Source organism: Chiloscyllium plagiosum, unplaced genomic scaffold (genome assembly GCF_037043375.1).
Source record: "Chiloscyllium plagiosum isolate Xiang-an unplaced genomic scaffold, Cpla_swu_hap1 HiC_scaffold_16, whole genome shotgun sequence".
NCBI classification, from domain to species: domain Eukaryota; kingdom Metazoa; phylum Chordata; class Chondrichthyes; order Orectolobiformes; family Hemiscylliidae; genus Chiloscyllium; species Chiloscyllium plagiosum.
The window spans coordinates 83,636,951-83,658,649 of NW_028270154.1; the positions used below are offsets into that span (position 1 = coordinate 83,636,951).

General features: G+C 43.9%; 1 protein-coding gene across 3 annotated transcripts in view; it reads left to right on the forward strand.

Moving 5' to 3' along the window:
• The first annotated feature begins 2,295 nt into the window (after positions 1–2,295).
• Positions 2,296–21,699, forward strand: part of LOC122556802 (uncharacterized) — a 53,318-nt gene continuing 33,914 nt past the window's right edge. The window contains exons 1-7 of one of the 3 annotated variants that reach the window (XM_043703998.2): positions 2,296–2,666; positions 6,978–7,156; positions 8,156–8,361; positions 10,122–10,259; positions 11,748–11,931; positions 16,274–16,364; positions 18,789–18,890. In XM_043703998.2, coding sequence (XP_043559933.2) covers positions 2,564–2,666; positions 6,978–7,156; positions 8,156–8,361; positions 10,122–10,259; positions 11,748–11,931; positions 16,274–16,364; positions 18,789–18,890 — 1,003 coding nt within the window. In that variant the 5' untranslated portion in view covers positions 2,296–2,563. The remainder of the gene's footprint in view (positions 2,667–6,977; positions 7,157–8,155; positions 8,362–10,121; positions 10,260–11,747; positions 11,932–16,273; positions 16,365–18,788; positions 18,891–21,699) is intronic. The other 2 variants (XM_043704001.2, XM_087995478.1) reach the window with 2 other exon arrangements.

The window sequence follows — 21,699 nt, forward strand, 5'->3', positions numbered from 1 at the left end:
CGCACAGGGTCAAAAAAGTGCAGCGCTGGAAAAGCACAGCTGGTCAGGCAGCATCCAAGGAGCAGGAGAGTCAATGTTCTTGGCATAAGCTCTTCATCAGGAACGCAGTCAATTGGAGTGTCAGGATGGTTGTGAGTGTCTGGAAGACACCAGACGTCAACCTTTGTGAAGGAGGAGTGTGTGTGACTATCGACTGTTGATCATAGCCGAGACTTGGACTCAACATAGGTGGTATGGTGGCTCAGTGGTTAGCACTGTCACTTAACTGCACCAAAGACCAGGGTTCAATTCCACCGTCAGGCGACTGTCTGTGTGGAGTTTGTACATTCTCCCTGCGTCTGTGTAGATTTCCTCTAGGTGGTCAGGTTTCCTCCCACAATCCAAAGATGTGCAGGTTAGGGTGGATCGCTTATGCTAAATTGCCCCTAGTGTCCAGAGATGTGTCAGTTAGGTGGGTTGGCCATAGGAAATGCAAGTTAGAGGGTAAGGCATTGGGTCTGCACGTGATGCTCTTCAGAGGGTTGGTGTGGACTCGATGGGCCAAATGGCCTGCTTCTACAGTGTAAGGATTGTATGAAGGTCACGGGAAGCAAGCAGTGGGCTGAGTATGTGCTGACATTTCCTTGTTGAGTTTTGACTTTTCTTTAAAGTGTTCAATGTTTGCATTCATTTCCAAGATTGGTAACTTTCACAGCATTCCTTCCTGCTAATTATTTGAATGTTTGAGTTTGGTGAGGAGGGAGACTAAATATTAATGAGGCAATAACAATATGTTTCAGAGCCCCTTAATTCCAGTCAATCAGCACGTCGCTATTGTTTTGCAAGAATCTCACTCTGCCACTTGCAAAAAGATGGAATGAGATAATCAAGATGGCTGCCAGCACAGGTGTTGACCAATTCTGCTACAGGCAGAAGTGAGGACTGCAGATGCTGGAGATTAGAGTCTAGATCAGAGTGGTGCTGGAAAGGCACAGCAGGTCAGGCAGCATCCGAGGAGCAGGAAAATCGACGTCCAGGGCAAAAACATCAGGAATTGGCTGGATATGTGCTGAAGTGTGTGCTGTGGCCAACTCTGCCTGAGGTCTCAATCTTAAGATAGTTGCTTATAAGATTGTACACTATATTTCAAAAAGTGACTTAAAATGTTGTGGCCCTGAGACACTTGTTTGCTTATTTGGTCAAAATCTAATATGATTCTTGGTTCTTAATCAAGTGCTCATGCAATGCTCCAGGTTTATGGTGATTGCAACATGTTGCTAGAAAGCGAAGTTAGCATAAACCATTGGAAGTGAAAAGCAGAAATTAAACAATACCTTGATCAAAGCTAATAAGCAAGTCATTACTCCACAGTGAGAAATGCTGCTACAGGGGTGCACTTGGACCACAATAATGATTTACTTCTCCCATGCAATGCAAATCAACTTGATTATGTCTGTTCCTTTTCATTTTGCCCTCCCCTGGTCTTTGTCCTCTTTAAAATATTCAATTTTTGCAGTGATTCCCAAGGTTGGTAACTTTCGCACTATTCCTTGGTGGTAATTATTTGAACGTTGAAAACTGTAGCCTTATCGCTATTGAAATAACTCCATAAATCTGTCAAGGCTCCTTTCAAAGGAATGGGCGTCTTTGGGGTTGGGGGTGGTATTGGTATTGTGGGGAGGGAAGGAGAGCAGCATTTACAGCCTTGGCACAAACACCTGCTTCGAGGATCTGAAAGTTTGAGATTTGAAGACAGGGACGGAAGATACGATTAAGCTTCAGGACTGTTTACTGGATGAATGTGAGTCTGAAAATAATCTGCTCTGTCTCTCTCTTTCCCTTGTTATCTTAAGCTTGAACCTTAGTTTAGGAGCTCATGTGGGGTCAGGGTGGATCTAAAGTGACCTTTTTAAGAGCTCAAAGAGCATTTTTCTGCCTGCTTTTGTTTGGATAAGAGCACCTTCAATTTACAATCCTTGCTTTTTGTATAAAGATTAATTCTAATACTTAGTGAAAACATGTTTTCTTCTGATTTATTATTATTATTGTATATCCAAATGAGAGTTTTGCAACGTTGGCAAGTCAGGATTAAGAGCAGAGAAATCATTGCATATTCTGTAATGAACGTGCTGCACTGACCTCCATACCGGAGGTTCATTTGTCAGAGTTCTTGCCTTTCTCGTTTTTTATTTAAGGCTGGCTACACTCAAAACGAAGGAATTAAGAGCTGGCTCGAAGCCCATGCTGTTGACTGTGAATCACCTGACTCGGTTTGCTGTTTCCATGACTGCACAGCAGGAAGTTTGCAAACTGTGCAGCTATGTTTGTGTGCTGCGTCGTCGGGGATGTTAGTTATCCCATTGCCTGACACACAGCTCACAGTTTAACATTCCTGAGAGGGACACCCAGTGCGCTTGTGTGTCTGAATTCAGATAAGCCGTCGAACTACCTTCAGGAAGACTTCTCTTGGGAGGCTAAGCTGAGGCAGAAGCGTTAAGATGCAGTTGGTCTAGGATCCAAACCAAAGACACACCCTAAGCCTCTTGGTTGCTCGCTGTGTGTTTCTATGTAGACCAGGTGCAAGATGTCCATGCAGAAGCATCTGAGCATCACAGACTGCCACAACCGTTCTGTAAGTGCCCTGGGATATCATTTGGCTCGAAGAGAGTTCCTGACCGGCTTTGAGGGTAAGAGTGGGAAATAGCGGACTGTTGTAATCTCAGTATTTCAGATCACCTCACTCACAGATCACAGGAAGAGAAGCCAAACCCTACTAACTAAATGCCTTTTACAGGATGCACTGAAGTTCTCCACAGCCAGTAATAAACCTCTGAAATGTGGTAATGTAGACAAATGTGACAACCACATAAACACAGCAAATCTCCAAAACTGTCAGAGGATGGACGGTCAGTGAGTCAATTTTAATGATCTTGCCTGAGAGATGATTGCCTGGACTACAACATGAATATGAATAGTACGCTGTTTTACTAAAACCTGAATGAGTACGTGTGGCCTCAGTTAAACAATTCAGCACCCCCCAAGTCTGTGGGATATCACCCTCTGAATCAGTGTCATAGTGCTCTGGGCAAGATGGAACGTTTTTAATTCAGATTATTTGACTATTTATTGTCATTTGCAACTCTTTCTTGGATTGAGCTGAGACTTCATGTCACCCATTAATTATCCACCCTGCTATTCTTTCATGTCTCAGCCATCACTTATAGAGTCTTAGAGTCATACAAGCGCGGAAACAGACCCTTCAGTCCAACTGGTCCATGCCAACCATTTCTTACTGATTTAGCCACGCGGTGCAGCACAGAGGGGAACAAAGAATTCTGACAGTGTCCTTGCTGCAGATACAGTCCCACCGTAGCCATGCACCATGTGGTGATGAGGTTGACGAGAGAGAAAAAAAGGCATCTTCTTGCAGCTCCAGTGCTCGAACCAAAGTTACGGGAATACTCCATTATGGCACTGCAATATAGAGTCATAGAGATGTACAGCACAGAAACAGACCCGTCGGTCCAACCCGTCTATGTCAACCAGATATCCTAACCTAATCTAGTCACATTTGCCAACACTTGGCCCATATCTGTCTAAACCCTCCTAATTATGTACCCATCCAGATGCCTTTTAAATGTTATAATTGTTCCAGCCTCCACCACTCACTCCACCTCTGGCAGCTCATTCCAAACATGCACCTCTGCATGAAAAAGTTGCCCCTAGGTCTCTTTTATATCCTTCCTCTCTCACCCTAAAACTATGCCCTCTAATTCTAGACTCCTCCACCCAAGGGTCTATTCACCCTTTCCATGCCCCTATCAGGAAACCCCTCAGCTTCCGGGGAAAACAACTCCAGCCTATTCAGCCTCTCCATTCAGCTCAAACCCTCCAACCTTGGCAACGTCCTTGTAAGTCTTTGCTGAACCTTTTTTGCAAATAACCTACAGGAGAGACGTCAGTCTGAGAATATACAAAGTAGGTGCAGAAGAGTCGATGTTTTGGGCATAAGCCCTTCATCAGGATTGATGAAGGGCTTATGCCCGAAACATTGATCCTCCTGCTCCTCGGATGCTGCCTGACTTGTTGTGCTTTTCCAGCACCACTCTGATCTCCAGAATCTGCAGTCCTCACTATCTCCTAATATACACCATAGAACAGTACGGCACAGGAACAGATGCTTTGTCCCACCATGCTGTGCCAAACATGGCACCAAATTAAACCAATCCCTTCTGCCTGCCCTTGGTTCATATCCCTCCATTCCTTGTACATTCATGTGCTTATCTAAAAGCCCCTTAAACACCCCTATAGTACCTGCTTCCATCACCACACCCTGGCAGACTCCTACCACTCTTTTATGTAAAACATCTGCCCCTCACATCTCCTTTGAAGTTTCCCCCTCTCACCTTAATTGCATGCCCCCCTAGTTTTAGACATCTGAACTTTGGGAAAACAATTCTGACTGTCAACCTTATCTACACCTCTCAGAATTTTATAGACTTCTATCAGGTCTCCCCTCAGCCTCAGCCACCCCAGAGAAAATAATCTTTATTTGTCCACCCTGTCCTTAAAGCTCATAACCTCTAACCCAAACAGCATCATCCTGGTAAACCTCTTTTGCACCGTCACTGAAGCCTCCACATCCTTCTTGTAATGTGGCGACCAGAATTGAACACAGTTATGCTTGCTTCACCAGCAGTGACTAAAGCAGAAATGGCTTAGACAGACTGGAAAAGTGTAATCAGATAGACTGAAGACTTTCTATCACCCACATTGTAAGTTTGTGGTTATGTAGGATAGTGAAGAAGGCGTTTGGTATGCTTTCCTTTATTGGTCAGAGTATTGAGTACAGGAGTTAGGAGGTCATGTTGCGGCTGTACAGGACATTGGTTAGGCCACTGTTGGAATATTGCATGCAATTCCGGTCTCCTTTCTATCAGAAAGATGTTGGGAAACTTGAAAGGGTTCAGAAAAGATTTACAAGGAGATTGCCAGGGTTGGAGGATTTGAGCTACAGGGAGAGGTTGCATAGGCTGGGGCTGTTTTCCCTGCAGCGCCGGAGGCTGAGGGGTGAGCTTATAGAGCTTTACAAAATCATGAGGGGCATGGATAGGATAAATCGACAAGGTCTTTTCCCTGGGGTGGGGGAGTCCAGAACTAGAGGGCATAGGTTTAGGGTGAGAGGGAAAAGATATAAAAGAGACCTAAGAGGGAACGTTTTCACTCAGAGGGTGGTGCGTGTATGGAATGTGCTTCCAGAGGATGTCGTGGAGGCTGGTACAATTGCAACATTTAAAAGGCATTTGGATGGGTATAAGAATAGGAAGGGTTTGAAGGGATATGGATTGGGTACTGGCAGGGGGGACTAGATTGGGTTGGGATATCTGGTCGGCATGGATGAGTTGGACCGAAGGGTCTGTTTCCGTGCTGTACATCTCTATGACTCTATATAATCTGCTGTTAGCACAGAATTCAAAAAGTTCGCCCTTGGTACACTCAGACGGGATAGCTGGTAACTTTGAATATTTGTTGTCTGCAAAAGATGGGGATTCTCAGCTGCAGAAACCTTTTAGTGAATGTCTGCACGTGCTCATGCAATGGGACTAAACTGAGCTGTATCATGGCAAATAGTTGACTGGTTTATCTATATTTCAGAATAGATTTGGTGGGAAGGCTTGGACCAGCCAATTGTAGTTCACGTCTGAGCTAAAAGAACACTGGGAGGAATTTAGCACCAACTTGTTTAGCTCTCCCATTACAGAACCCAGACGGAACTGTGCACCCTAAAAGGTTTGCAGGACGAGACAACAGAAATACTGTGAAAATATCAGACAGTCTACGGCTGCTGGTAATGAAGATCTTAGTTAGAGAATGTTAGGGGAGGGAAATATGATCAAAAGTGGATTGTTAAAGTTTCCCTTGTGTACCAGTCACTTGCCACTTCAAAAACTGTCCGATCAATAATAACAAAAACATACAAAAAATGTAACAGGCAGAGCAAGGGCACATTTCAATAATACAATATACAATGGGATGTTGGTCAGCCAAGCGAGATAAGCAACTTAGTGAGGTCTGAGTACAAACATTGCTATTGCTCCTCATCTCAATCCAATGAAGTCAATTTAATGTGGATCCCTGACAGGACAGGACTTTGGTCGCAGTGTTTACAGAGAGCCTGTTGTGTCATAACTGTTTGTTTTTGTAGTGACTGTCCCTTGCAGATTGAGCTCACAATTCGGGAATAGAGATTGGGATAGTGAAGCGAAGTGGTCAGAGACAGAATAACCACTTATCAAAAGGGGAAGAGAAACAGCAAAAAAAAATCTTAAACAATCCATTGATCCCCACACATTGAGAGTCTCTTCTGCACCGTCGCACCTCTCCCACAATAGCACCAAGGAGACGGACTATGAGAGTCATGAGAGAAAACTGTCACTCACACTTGATGCATTATTGACATGCAGTGCAGGTATAGATTGGGTGCTCGCTGATCATCCTACCCCAATTACCTTCATCCTCTTCAGTTTTAAGATGTTGCTGTCCCCAACGTGTGAAATGGTGTCAGCAGTTGACTCACTGATGGATCACGTGTGATCATGTATGAAGCTGCCGTCCTGGTTTGTATCGCTCCCGATTTTTACCTTGATTGTGCAAAAAAAATCTGTCATAATGTAAATATTTGTGCAAAATCAGGAAGCACTTTCATTGAGGGTAATAGAAATTGGGAATTCTTTCCCCCAAAGGTTTGGGAAGTTGGGGGTCAATTGGAACTTTCAAGACTGAGATCTGTAGCATTTTTCTGGGTAGGTTGATCACATGAAATGATGTACTGATGACCAAATGGGATTGGCACACATTACATATTAACCCACTGACTGGTGGACTAGGTGCAAGGTTTATTCCTGATCCTGTGTCAAACACAGGCAAAGGGACCCTGAATGTGGAGTGTATTCATTTTGTTTGGGTTGTTTAATGAGCACTTTCTCTTTGCTGTTCAGATGGCGTTATTAAATGGTGGGATTTGGAGACGGGACAGCTGACGTTTTCAGTCTTTGAGCATACCGGTATGGTCACTCAGTTTCTGTACTGGGCAGAACCCAAACTTCTTTTCTCAGCATCAAACGATGGGACCATTGTGGTGTGGACTGTTGGGGCGACAGTCTTTGACCGGATTAAGGTAAGAGCTCCAACCTGGGGTCTCCATTCCCATCTTCAATCTTTAAACTGGGAACTGGATTTTTGCATTTCCATGACATTGGCAGAAGTAAACAATTGTGAAATGCGACCACGGTTAAAAACACAGAAGTTGAAAACGCAGAGTATGATTGAGACTGGTCACTGTTTTAAAGTAAGAAATGTAGCAGTCCATTTGTATATGGGCAAGTCCACTATGCAGCATTGTGGTATTTCTGAACAATCTGCTTGCATGGAACTGGTTGGGGACTAATTAATGACCAGGCCATCAGGGAGAGCTCTACTGTGCAACTTCAGAAGAAGCATGAGATCTTTCACACCCACTTGTGGGCTCAAGTAGCTCCATTCAGTAGCTCCTCTGACACACTGTATTTCCAACAATGTTACACACCCCTGACGTTGCTCAGAAGTTCCAGCCTGGATTAGATGTTTAAATATCAGGAGTAGGGCTCAAATCCACTACCTCCTGCTTCAAGTGAGTTATTGAGGTTATCTGCAGGACATAGAATTAAAATAATCTGGGAGGTGCATCTGTATACTGATTTAGATCCATGGAGGTGGACAACTTGGAATCAGACCCTTCGTCCAACCCGTCCATGCCGACCAGATATCCCAACCTAACCTATTCCCATTTGCCAGCACTTGGCCCATATCCCTCCAAACCCTTCCTATTCATATACCCATCCAGATGCCTTTTAAATGTTGTAATTGTACCAGCCTCCACCACTTCCTCTGGCAGCTCACTCCGTACACGCACCATCCTCTGCATGAAATTAAAGCAGAAAGAGATCATTTTCATTTTTTTTTTAAATAAGATCTTCCACCTTCCCTGGCTGTCCCTCCCCTTACAATCAATGGAGCACCTTCCAAGTGCAGTCACTGTTACTGCGTCGCAAAACAATCTGTGTTGCACAGTGAGATCCCACAAACAGCGCGCAACGTTTACATATCTGCTTCAGTTCATTTTGACTTTCGCTTCCAGTGCAATGCCTCGGTATTTTGCATGGCCATCAATCACCGGAGGCACCAGCTCATCTGCGGATTCAAAAAACAGCTCAGGGTCTTTGCCCTGGATGTCAAGAAGGAGTCCGGTCACGTGTTAGACTTGGAGACGAGCTTCACCAATCACAGGCACAAAGACATTGTGTCGGCTGTGGTCTGCATCGATACCCGGATATACTCTGCTGGGTGAGTGCCCTTAAATCAAGGAGGGATGAATGAGATCGAGTCCTTTGGTATGTCTGATACCCGTCACTTTATTTAGGTCATGCTGGAGCAAAGATGTACAGATGTGGTCTGAGGCTCGGCATGATATTAATACCAGCCTCCCTCCTCACAGTGAGACCTGGGCTTACTAAGCCAAGAAACTGGAAGTTCAGTTCAACAAGCTGTGAAGACACCCAAAGTGTGTTTGAGTAGAATAGAATAGCTTTTATTGTCACAGGTACGCAATGAGTATAGTGAAAAGTTTAAACGTCATCAAGTTCATAGCTCCTTGAAAGTGGAGTCGCAGTTAGATAGGATAGTGAAGAAGGCGTTTGGTATGCTTTCCTTTATTGGTCAGAGTATTGAGTACAGGAGTTGGGAGGTTATGTTGCGGCTGTACAGGACATTGGTTAGGCCGCTGTTGGAATATTGCATGCAATTCTGGTCTCCTTCCTATCGGAAAGATGTTGTGAAACTTGAAAGTTTCAGAAAAGATTGACAAAGATGTTGTCAGGTTTGGAGGATTTAAACGATAGGGAGAGGCTGAACAGGCTGGAGCTGTTTTCCCTGGAGTGTTGGAGGCTGAGGGGTGACCTTATAGAGGTTTATAAAATCATGAGGGGCATGGATAGGATAAATAGACAAAATCTTTTCCCTGGGGTGGGGGAGTCCAGAACTAGAGGGCATAGATTTAGGGTGAGAGGGGAAAGATATAAAAGAGACCTAAGGGGCAACTCTTTCACACAGAGGGTGGTACGTGTATGGAATGAGCTGCCAGAGGATGTGATGGAAGCTGGCACAATTGGAACATTTAAGAGGCATTAGGATGGGTATATGAATAGGAAGGGTTTGGAGGGATATGAGTCGGGTGTTGGCAGGTGGGACTAGGATTGGGTTGGGATATCTGGTTGGCTTGGACAGGTTGGACTGAAGGTTCTGTTTTCGTGTTGTACATCTCTATGACTCTATGACTCTAGAATTGCACCCCTAACTTGGATGTAAAAATAGCCCAGGCCCAGTTTCTTTTGTTACTCTGCATAGGATGATCAGGGCGACAGTGATCTCTTCGACCAGTTTCGGTTAATTTGATTTGATTAATGAATATCCGTTCATTTGCGCTAGTATGATGTCCAGTCGTCAGCTCCCAAAACCAACTTGTTATTTTAGGAACAGTTCACAGGCAAAGGGAGTTAATAGTAACCAAATGTTTAACAACCCTGGGACATTTAATCTGAAATAACTTCAATTTAAATCATATCTTTTCACTCGGGTGATGTGTTTGAAGTGTTGGAAATATTGAAAGGACGCAACACCAGAGAAACAAATTCCTTTGGCAGTAAAGAGGGGGAGAGCATAATCTTAAAATTATAGCTTGGCTTTTCAGGATTGACATCACATGGTACAAAGGCCCCTTGAAATCTGGCACTCCCACCCCTCAATGCTACCATTCAGATCGAGCTTTCAGAACTGAAATAAATAGATTTTCTTTCTGTGAATATATAGAGGTGATTCAGAGAAAAGGAGGATAAAAAAGGAGAGGTGCAGGTCACCTGATCTGACTGAACAGCCTCCTCCTGTCCCTATGCTCTCCCACCTCTCCCAAAGTGAAGATAAACTAATGGAATGGGACTGGGGCACAGACACTCAGTCAGTCATTGGATGGCTGGAGCAGTCATCTCAAAGAAAGCATCTAATTTTCTTCCATGGGCTGACAAATATTTCCACTGCTCTTGTTTGACCAGGTATGACAAGAAATTCATCGTGTACAACACCAGCTCTTACCCAAACAGCAGAAGCCTGCAGGTGGTGCACTGCAACCCCAATGCTCATGATGCGGGTATCACAAACTTGATGGTGGTTCAAGAACACGAGAGCACAAGGTATTTCCATGAGGACTCTTACCAGTTGTTATAGATGCACCATAGAAAGCATCCTACCTGGATGCACCGCAGTGTGGTTTGGCAACTGCTTCTCCCAACAGTCAAGAAACTACGGAGAGTCACGAACACAGTCAGTTCCACCACGCAAACCATCCATTAACTCCATCAGTACTTCTCAGTGCCTCAGGAAAGCTACCAACATGACCAAAGACCCTCCCACCCCCATTGTACTCTCTTACATCCTGTTCTATCAGGCAGAATTTATAAAAGTTTGATTGCATGCACAATCAAATTCAAGAACAGCTTCTTCCTCGTTGTCATCAGACCTTTGAACAGACGTGTCAAATGTTAAGGAGCCAATAGGGACTGCAGATACTGAAAGTCAGAGTCTATACATATGAAATGTTAATGTTGACCCCTCTCTCTCGCTCTGCACCTTCTCTGTGGCTGTAACACTGCACTTTGTTCTGCTACCCTGATGCACCTTTTATGGTACGGGTCTGCCTGTATAGCACATAAAACAACACTTTTCACGGTTTCTTGGTACGTGACAACAGTAAATCAATCAATTAATCAAGATAAGTGCAGCAGTGAGGCCTCACTAACCAGTTTGGCAGAGGATTACTCCTGCTTGTGAATGGAGGAAGGAGGACGACTGTGCAAGTTCATAGGCTCCTTGAAAGTGGAGTCACATGTAGATAGGATAGTGAAGAAGGCGCATGGTATGCTTTCCTTTATTGGTCAGAGTATTGAGTACAGGAGTTGGGAGGTCATGCTGCGGCTGTACAGGACATTGGTTAGGCCACTGTTGGAATATTGCGTGCAATTCTGGACTCCTTCTGACCGGAGAGATGTTGTGAAACTTGAAAGGGTTCAGAAAAGATTGACAAGGATGTTGCCAGGGTTGGAGGATTTGAGCTATAGGGAGATGCTGAACAGGCTGGGGCTGTTTTCCCTGGAGTGTCAGAGGCTGAGGGGTGACCTTATAGGGGTTTACAAAATTGTGGGGGGGCATGGATAGGGTAAATAGACAAAGTCTTTTCCCTGGGGTGGGGGAGTCCAGAACTAGAGGGCATAGGTTTAGGGTGAGAGGGGAAAGATATAGAAGAGACCTAAGGGGCAACGTTTTCACGCAGAGGTGGGTCATGTATGGAATGAGCTGCCAGAGGAAGTGTTGGAGGATGGTACAATGACAACATATAAAAGGCATTTGGATGGGTATATGAATAGGAAGGGTTTGGAGGGATATGGGCCAAGTGCTGGCAGGTGGGACTAGATTGGGTTGGGATATCTGGTCGGCATGGACGGGTTGGACCGAAGGGTCTGCTTCCATACTGTACATCTTCAGGCCTCTATGATGGCGGTGAGGGTGTGCGTTAGATGATGAGTATGCAAAAAAGGAGGGAGTTACTTGGACTGACCTGACAGTGTTTGCCATCGAGACGAGCATTCAAGTTTTAATGTACTGTCACTCTTCACCCAATGCAGGTTGATGACTGGTTCCTTCGATAAAAGTGTGAGGGTTTGGTCGCAGGATGGACAGCTGATCATAAAGCTCCCTCACTTTCCCCAGTTTATAAGCAGCCTCTGCTTTGTGGCCTGTGTGAACTCAGTGTGGATCTGCAGTGGCCTTCCATCCCCTTCCATCTTCGACCCAAGCTCTGGAGAGATTGTGAGTGCACCTGTTCTTTCTGTCCTGGAGAAAAAAAAAACTATTGATTCACAAAGAATTTCTGACCACCGGGTCAGCCTCTGATGACCTTTCATTCTGCCTCCTCTATCAGAGCAGTTTCTCACCAGATTATCATGGCCCATTCAATACCTCTCTCAAGTGGCCTACGGTTTTCTATTCATTCATGGGCTATGGATGTCACTGGCTAGGCCAACATTTATTGCCCAGAGGGCAGTTAAGAGTCAACCATTTTGCTGTGGGTCTGGAGTGACATGTAGGCCAGACCAGGTAAGGATGGCAGTTTCCTTCCCTAAAGAACATTAGTGACCCAGATGGGCTTTTCCCAACAATCAGTAATAGATTCATGGTCATCATTAGACTCTTAGCTTCCAGACTTTAATTGAATTCAAATTCCGTCATCGGCTGCGATAGGATTCATACCCAGATCTCCAGAATATCATCGGAGTTGCTAGATTCACAGTCCAGTGATAATACAATTAGGCCATCGCCTTCCCTTCAATCTGCAGTGAAGCTGGGGAGACTACTCAACTGTAGTAATACCATAGCCCACCTGCTGATATCCACATACCAGAAGAAAAAATGAGTTTGCATTTATGTAGCTCCTAATCACATCTAACGAAACCAGTTCACTTTTTCTTCAATGTTGTTATGTAATAAAACACAGCAGCCAATGTGGTCAGAGCAAGGTCACAGAAAACCATGTGCTTTCAGTGATGTTGACTGAACGTTGATTTGGACACTGTGGAACTGATTTGAAGAAGGGTCACTCAGCCCAAAACGTTAACTCTGATTTCCCTCTCCATGGATGGTGCCAGACCTGCTGAGCTTTTCCAGCAATTTCTGTTTTTGTGGCATTTCAATAGAGTTGCCAAGCCTTCAGGATTATCCACAGATTTAAGATTAATCTCTCCTGTGAGTTGCAAGGTGGAAAACATACAGAGAGCATTTAAAAAAAAATAAGTTACATACAAAGATATGAATTAGGAGCAGAAAGAGGTCACTTTGTCCTTTGAGTCTAATCTGTCTTTCAATATGGTTGTTGCTGATCCATTAATGTTCTGAATTCCACATAACAATGGATTCCCATCTTCTTCCAATGTTGTACATTGCCTGAACTTCTGTTCATTCATGTCCTCAAAGGCCATAGTGTCCCCTAGTTCTGGACTAAACCACGAGAGGAAATATTACTTCCATGTCCGTTTTGTCTAGACCATTCACGATCACACTTCAATCAAATGACCACTCACTCTTCTAACCTCCAGTGAAAGCAGCCCCAGCCTGTCAAACCTATCTTCACGAGATCCCATAAGAGATATCAACCTTCTCTGAATTGTATCCTGAAATGCATTTATACCCTTTCTTAAATAAAGAGACCAAAACTGCACTGAGTGTTTGAGATACGGTCTCACCACATAACCTAATGGACCACAACATTTAGATTTTGTATGTTCAATGCCTCACATAGTAAAGGATAGCAAGCTATTCATCATCTTAATGATGCTGTACCTGTATACTAACATTTTGTATATGTGTAGTATACAAACACCTTGGAATTCTGCTGTTGTCCTGACTGGAATGATATTCTACTTTTTATTCAACTTGCCAAAGTGAACAATTTCACTTTTTCCCATATTATACTCCATCTGCCAGATTTGTGCCCACTCACCTGACCTATTTTTATCCATCTGCATCCGCGTTATGTCATCCTCTCAATGCATTTTCTTGCCCATCGTTAAATCACCAGCAAACTTAGCCGCCAAGTCTTTGAAACCCTCATCCAAGTCATTGATATAAAGAGGTGGTCAGGGACCTACACAGGCCTCTCTCGGACCTTAAATAAAGACAATGCACTTCAGATGCTGGCAATGTGAAATAAAAGCAGAGATTGCTGGAGAAACTCTGCAGGTCTGGCATCATATGTGAAGCGAAAAAGAGTTAACAGTTTTGAATCTGGTATGTCCCTTCTTCAGAACAGGTTCCCTCTGTCCGATGGCGAGTAGCTAGGAGGAGATGTTGAAAATGACTGTTCCCATGTACCTATGCTCTTAGCATATTGGAAAAGAATCCAGTAAACAATTGCAGTGTTAGCCTTACATCCAGAGGACTGGATTATAAGGACACGGACATTATGCTGCAGGTATATAAGACTCTGGTCAGACCCCCTTTGGAGATCTAAGCTGATCAAGGCACAACACCTTAGGAAGGACAGACTGACCTTGGAGGGATTACAATGTTGATTTACAGGAATGATACCTGAACTTTTGGGATTGAGTTATGAGGAAGGATTATGCACATTTGACCTGTTTTCTTGAGAATTTAGAAGCTTAAAGAATGATCTCATCAGAGTCTTCAAGATATTGATGAGAAAAGACCGCGTAGATAAAGATAAATTATTTTCATTGGTTGTGGATTCTAGGTCAAAGGGCCATACTCTGAGAATTAGGCCCATTCTGTTCAGAGGAGCTGTTAGGAAGCACTTCTACACACAAGTAGTGCAGGATGTTGGTAACTTTCTTTCACAAATGGCAGCGGGTGCAGGATCAGTTATTTATTTTATAGATTTTTTTTATTATGAAGCAAAGGTCTTAAGGGATATAGGCCAAAGGCAGATATGTGGAGTTGGGCCACAGATCAACCATAATCTCATTGAATGATGGTCCAGACTCAAGGGGCTGAATGGCCTAGTGCTGTTCCTATATTCCTATTGTAAATGGTAGTAGTCATGGGTTTGAAAGGTATTGTCTGAGGAGAGTGTATATAATTCTGTCCCTCTGTTATCTGAAGGATACTATTAAATTAGAGAGGGCTCAGAAAAGATTTACTAAGATGCTGCTGGCAATGGAGGGTTTAAGTAATAAAAATAGGCTGGGACATTTTTCACTGGAGCATCGTGGGTTGAGGGGTGACCTCATAGATTTGGAGGTGCCAGTGTTGGACTGCGGTGAACAAAGTTAAAAATCACACAACACCAGGTTCTAGTCCAACAGGTTTATTTGAAAGCATTAGCTTTCGGAGCGCTGCTCCTTCATCAGGTGGTTGTGGAGTATAAGATTATAAGACACAGAATTTATAACAAAAGTTTACAGTGTGATGTAACTGAAATGATATATTGAGAACTGAAGAACTATTCTTAAGAACTGAAACCAACATGGTCAGTCCAAAAGATGAGAGACTTAACAAGCAATCCAGGTCATTTTCAATATATCATTTCAGTTACATCACACTGTAAACTTTTGCTATAAATTCTGTGTCTTATAATCTTATACTCCATAATACCTGATGAAGGAGCAGTGCTCCGAAAGCTAGTGCTTCCAAATAAACCTGTTGGACTATAACCTGGTGTTTTGTGATTTTTCACTTTGACCTAATAGAGGTTTATAAAATCATGAGGGGCAAAGACAAAATGAATAGCAAAGTCCTTTCCCTGGGGTGGTGGTGTTCAAAACTCAGGGGCATATTTTAAAGGTGAGAGGAGAAAGATTTAAAAAGGACATGATGAGCAATTATTTTACACAGAGAGTGGGTTGTGTGTGGAAGGAGCAGCCAGAGGATTTGGTAGGTGCAGGTACAGTTGCAACGTTTAAAAGACATTTGGATAAGGTCATGATTAGGAAAGGTTTGGAGGGATATGGGCCAAACGCAGGCAGGTGGGACTAGTTTGGGATGATGGTCAGTGTGGTCAAGTTGGACTGAAGGGTCTGTTTCCATGCTGTATGACTCTCAGACTTGTTGAAATTCGGCGGTGCATCATGTAGTTGTTACACTGTGCTGTTACTGAGCATCAGTGGTTGAGGTCTAAATGTTTGTGGATGTATTTGACCATTCCTTCAGTGTTGCTGGGTCAAAATCTTCCTCCCAAATGGCATTATGGGTCTAACTACACCAGATGGACTGCAGCAGTGTAAGAAGTCAGCTCCGAACCAGGTGATTAAAAAAAAATATTTCCACGTTGAGTCATACAGCATGGAAACAAACCCTTCAGTCCAACCAGTCCATGCCGATCACATACCAAGAGTTTTACGGCACAATAGTAGTATCACTACCTCTAGTGCTGGAAAGACTAGATTCAAGTTCCATCTGGCCCAGAGATGTGCCACACCGAACATGTTGATTAAAAGTACCGACTCTCAATCAATGAAACTGTGCTGTGGTTGTGTTCAGGGGTACAGTTTGTAACGCTTCAGCCTGGAAATAAATGTAAGGCCAAGTAAAGATTGACTTCAGTATTGTCCTTTCACCGGCTGCTTTCGATGTTACGACATCAATGGCATTCCCCTGTCCTTTCAAAAGCTCAATCCCTTATCCTCACTTTGTTTTCCAGGTTTCTGAGTCTGTTGAAACTTTCCAAACGCATGAGACTAGACAACCATTCCATCAACTGGTCTGTATCCCAGAGACTAATCATGTGATCGGTAAGGCGTTATACGGACACACTCTCTTTAATAGTTTTGCCAGGAGTGTTTGCTATGATCAGGTGAGGAGCTGAAACCAACACCTCGCTTTTCACCCCCTCCTTGATCTGTTGCAATGTTTATTTTTATTTCTTCTTCAGATATACAACTTGACACTTCAATTAAAATTGAAAAATGTGGTGCTGGAAAAAAACAGCAGGCCAGGCAGCATCCGAGGAGCAGGAGAATCGACGTTTCGGGCAAAAGCCCTTCTTCAGGAAACAATTAAAATGTTGTTTGCCAGAACATGGCAGAGTCAAAATTTCGAGGATTTTCTTTATCTCCTTTCTTTGAAAAATAAATAAAAAGGCACCACGTACATAAACACAGGTAATATGGTTAAAAGATAAGTTAGACTAAAAGTGCAAGCTAGAAGATACGACCTGGCAAAGGATAATACATAGGATGGTCTGGTGTCTGTTGCTCTGGCGTTTTAGTGTGCATTAATCTTGCAAGGGCATCTCTGAAATCCTGCAGGAAATGCAATCTGAAGCTGTTCTCTCAATCACTCCTGCAAAAGACAAAATACCCCTCCCACCCTAGTTAGACCCTCTTCCATCATGCAGAAGATACAAGAGCCTAAACACACATACCAACAGATTCAACAACACCTTCTTCCCTGCTGTTGTTAGATTTCTGAATGGACCTCTCAAATTTTAAATTTAAAGTTGATCTTGCTGTTTCTGCACCTTCTCTGCACATTGTATTCCTCATATTACCCTCACGAATTCTGTATCAATCACAAAGGCCCATAGTCAGCCCTTCAATCAGTGCCAGAGTGATGCTGTATCTGGCAACAGGAGATGTGAACTGAAATTAATGAGTTGGACATCTGCTTTGTTTATATATTCATTCTTGGCTAGGCCCAGCATTTATTGCCCATCCCTAATTGCCCAGGGGACATTAAGAGTCAACCACACTGCTGTGGGTTTGAAGTCACATGTAGATCAGACCAGTAAGGATGGCAGTTTCCTTTCCTAAAGGACATTAGTGACCCAGATGGGTTTTTAACACAGTTGGAGGTAGTTTGGTGGCCATCATTAATGTATCACTTTGTTCCATATTTTTATTGAATGCAAATTGTATTTATTACTGTGTTGGGATTCAAATACATACCCCCAGAACATTAAGCTGGGTCTCTAGTTTACTAGTCCAGTAACTTTCCCAATATTAGATTAGATTGTTTTTGTTTATTAGATTGCTTACAGTGTGGAAACAGGCCCCTCGGCCCAACAAGTCCACACCGACGCGCAACCCACCCAGACCCATTCCCCTAACACTCCGGGCAATTTAACTTGGCCAATTCACCTAACCTGCACATCTTTGGACTGTGGGAGGAAACCAGAGCACCTGGAGGAAATCCCACGCAGACAGGGGGAGAATGTGCAAACTCCACACAGACAGTCGCCTAAGGTGGGAATTGAACCCGGGTCTCTGGCACTGTGAGGCAACAGTGCTAACCACTGTGCCACTGTGACCACCACCTCCCCAGTGCTTGCGAAAGGCCAATTTCAGAAAGTATACGTGCATGGCCATAAGGGTAGGGCGGGATCTGCTATAGAGCTGCAGGATCTGTTATAGAGTTGCAGGATCTGAGCAACTCAAAGAACTGACTGTCAAGCCAATGCAAAAGGTGAATCTCTGTTTGAGATTTTGGAAAAGAACCGACAGGAAACTAGCCACCAAGATACATGATTAGGGTGGTGCTGGAAAAGCACAGCAGGTCAGGAAGCATCCAAGTAGCGGGGAAATCAACATTTCGGGCAAAAGCCCTTCACCAGGATTACCTGATGAAGGGCTTTTGCCAGAAATGTCAATTTTCCTGCTTCTTGGATGCTGCCTGACCTGCTATACTTATCCAGCACCACTCTAATCCTGATTCTAATCTCCAGCATCTGCAGTACCCACTTCCACCAAAAGACATGACCAACTATCACTAGTATCCATACACACAGACGAAGAGGGACACCAGTTCAACAGGGATAATACATCTATCCTGGGACAGGCTAAACAAAGACACTCACAGGAATCCCTGGAGGTCTGGCATTCAAACCAGAACTCCAAAAACAAACATATAGATTTGGACCCCATTTATCAACCTCTTAGAAAAAGAACCTGAAATGGCATCACCCACCACAACAGCAAGACCCATCAACAGCAAGTGGGACAAAACACCAATACTTCACCAGAGGCTCACTGATGATGTTACCTAGATGGTGACAAAATGTCTGAAAATGAACCCATCAGCTCAACGAGCAAACTGACAACCAGAAGGATCTTTGTTTCAGTTCAGACACTGGAGTATTACACTTCTACCATCCCTCCCTGTGTAAATGCGCCCTGGGTTGAGTTGATATTTAACCTTTGCACACCTTTTCACAACAGGTTCCAGCAGGCAGCACAGAGATGTGACGGTGTGGAAATACAACAAGATGGGCTGCGTCACCGTCTTACAAAGCAAGCTGCCCGTGGAGTGCCTGACTTACAGTGAGTACAGTGCAACAACAGCAGAGGCTATCAGATTGTTCCAGTTCACTGTCAGTACTACGGGATGGCATAGTGACTTAGTGGTTAGCAACGCTGCCTCGCAGCACCAGGGACCTGGGTTTGATCCCAGCCTTGAGCGACTGTTTGTCTAGGGTTTGCACATTCTCCCTGTGTCTGCGTGGGTTTCCTCCGGATGCTCCAGTTACCTTCCACAGTCCAAAGATGTGCAGGTTTAAGTGGATTGGCCATGGGAAATGCAGGGTGATAGGGTAAGGGTTGGGGTGCTCTTTGAAGGGTTGGTGTGGACTCGATTGGCTGAATGGCCTGCGTCCAGACAGTAAAGATTCTAAGATACCAGCAAGGCTAAGCCCCCCAGTTCACTGATGAGTTTCACATTTAAAGTCTGCGTTCAGTAAAATGGTGGGACCAGAGGCCAATAAAATCCCTTGAGCTGATTGATTGCATCCTGGGATAGGAAAGGAAGTACGTTTCAAGATGTCGATGCATTGGTAGTAATTTCCCAAGAGTCTATAGATTCTGGAAAATTGTCAGGTGACTGGAAAACTGCCAGTCATTCAAAAAGGGAAGGAGACATAAAATAGGTAACTATAGGCCAGGCAAGTCAACATCAGTCTTCAGGACAATGTTAGAGTCTGTTATAAAGATGCAATAACAAAGCATTCAGAAATGCATAATATTATCAAACAGAACAAGTATGCTTCAGGGAAGGGTGAATCCTGAGTGAATTGGAGGGAGATGAGAATTTTATTTAACATTGCGAATTGTTATCACATAGGAACACAATTCCTGAAGATGTCATGAAAGTAGATGTCACGCATTGGGCAGCACGGTGGCTCAGTGGTTAGCACTGCTGCCTCACAGCACCAGGGTCCCAGGTTTGATTCCAGCCTCGGACGACTGTCTGTGTGGTGTTTGTACATTCTCCCCGTGTCTGCGTGGGTTTCCTCCGGGTGCTCCAGTTTCCTCCCACAGTCGCAAAGGTGTGCAGGTTAGGTGAATTGGCCAGGCTAAATTGCCCATAGTGTTAGGTGCGTTAGTCAGAGGGAAAGGGGTCTGGATAAGTTACTCTTTGGAGGGTCGGTGTCGACTGGTTGGGCCAAAGGGCCTGTTTCCACACTGTGGGGAATCTAATCTAGATGCAATTTTCTGGCATTATAATCTCCCTCTGTTCTTTGTGACAGCCTGAATTTTCGGTGCTAAATCAGGAAAATTCAACTCTGAGAAAATGCCCACAATCTTTCCTGCTTTGTGAAAAGAACATCTGATAAGCCATGTAGCATTAATCCTGTAATGATGTTCCTCAGATTTATATGAACAGACAGTTAGAGAATTTGCAAATGGTCACAACAGCATTTCTTTTATCTCAAAAAATTTAAAAGCCTGGGGATTTGAGTGACTTAAACTTGACACTTCCTCTGAAGTTATCCTCGATTTGTTCACATTCTTGACAATCCCAGATGGAACTTTGTCTCTTCCAAGGAGACTTCTTCAAAAACGTGTGGAACATTTCCAAATAATTCAGTTTATTTCCTCAAATACCTAAAGTCCGTGAATCATGTTAGAAATCCCAGATATGGAAAATTGCACCATTCTCTGTGAATCACAGATGTATAACATGCAACCTGTACCCTGTACCCATACAGTCCACCCACACCCCATGTAAATGGTGAGGCATTGGGTTTTGCTGGCAGGACTTCAGGATCTGCGGCTGCAGTGCAGAACAGTCACAACTTTCCTAACATTTAGTTTATGGTTCTAATCGTAACAAATAAAAGGACAGGAAAAAAAATAAATACAAGTTCACAGGGAAAGGGCAGTGAAGTGAGACTAATTGTATTACTCACTCAGAGAGGCAGATTAGACTGGACGGGCTGTAAGATGCTTTAATTTGACCACTTCCAAATCTTTTCAAAACTGAAAAAATGTTCCACATTTCAGCAAGGTGCTCTCTGAGGACCCCTGTGGAAGATTGGACATTATTATTCTTGATGAGGAGGTGCCAGTGTTGGACTGGGGTGGACAAAGTTAAAAGTTACACAACACCAGGTTATAGTTCAACGGGTTTATTTGGAAGCACTAGCTTTCGGAGCGACACTCCTTCATCGGGTAGCTGTGACTAGCTACCTGATGAAGGAGCAGCGCTCTGAAAGCTAGTGCTTCCAATTAAACCCGTTGGACTATAACCTGGTGTTGTGTGATTTTTAACATCATTATTCTTGTGAACAGAAATTATCAATCAAATTCGATGTTAATCCCGCACCAGAGCCGATTGAAGTTCAGACATTTTGGGTGAAAGAGTGTGGACACACATGATTATCCTCACGTCATTTTGGAAAACTACTTTCAGAATGTGGTTTGCCGGTTTGGTTGCAGTTCATTTTCAAACTCCAGTGAATTTGGTCCGAATGGATCCAGTCACTTCATATGTCAGTCCTGCCATTCCAGGAAACGGTCTGGTGAGCCACTTTGTGTTCCCTCCATTGTCAGAACGTCCTACCCATGCATGAATAGGCCTTTGGGTGTCTCATCATTGCAGCAGTGACTACAACCCCAGGCACACTGATTGTCCAAAAGCATTTTGAGATGTGCTTTAGGATTCCTGAGGATGTGAAATCATAGAATCCCTATGGTGTGGAAGCAGCCTATTCAGCCAATCAAGTCCATACCAACCCTCCGAAGAGCATCTTACCCAGAGCCAACCTATCCCTGTAACCTTGCATTTCCCATGACTAATCAACCTAGCCTGCACATCCCTGGACACTATGGAGCAGTTTAGCATGGCCAATCC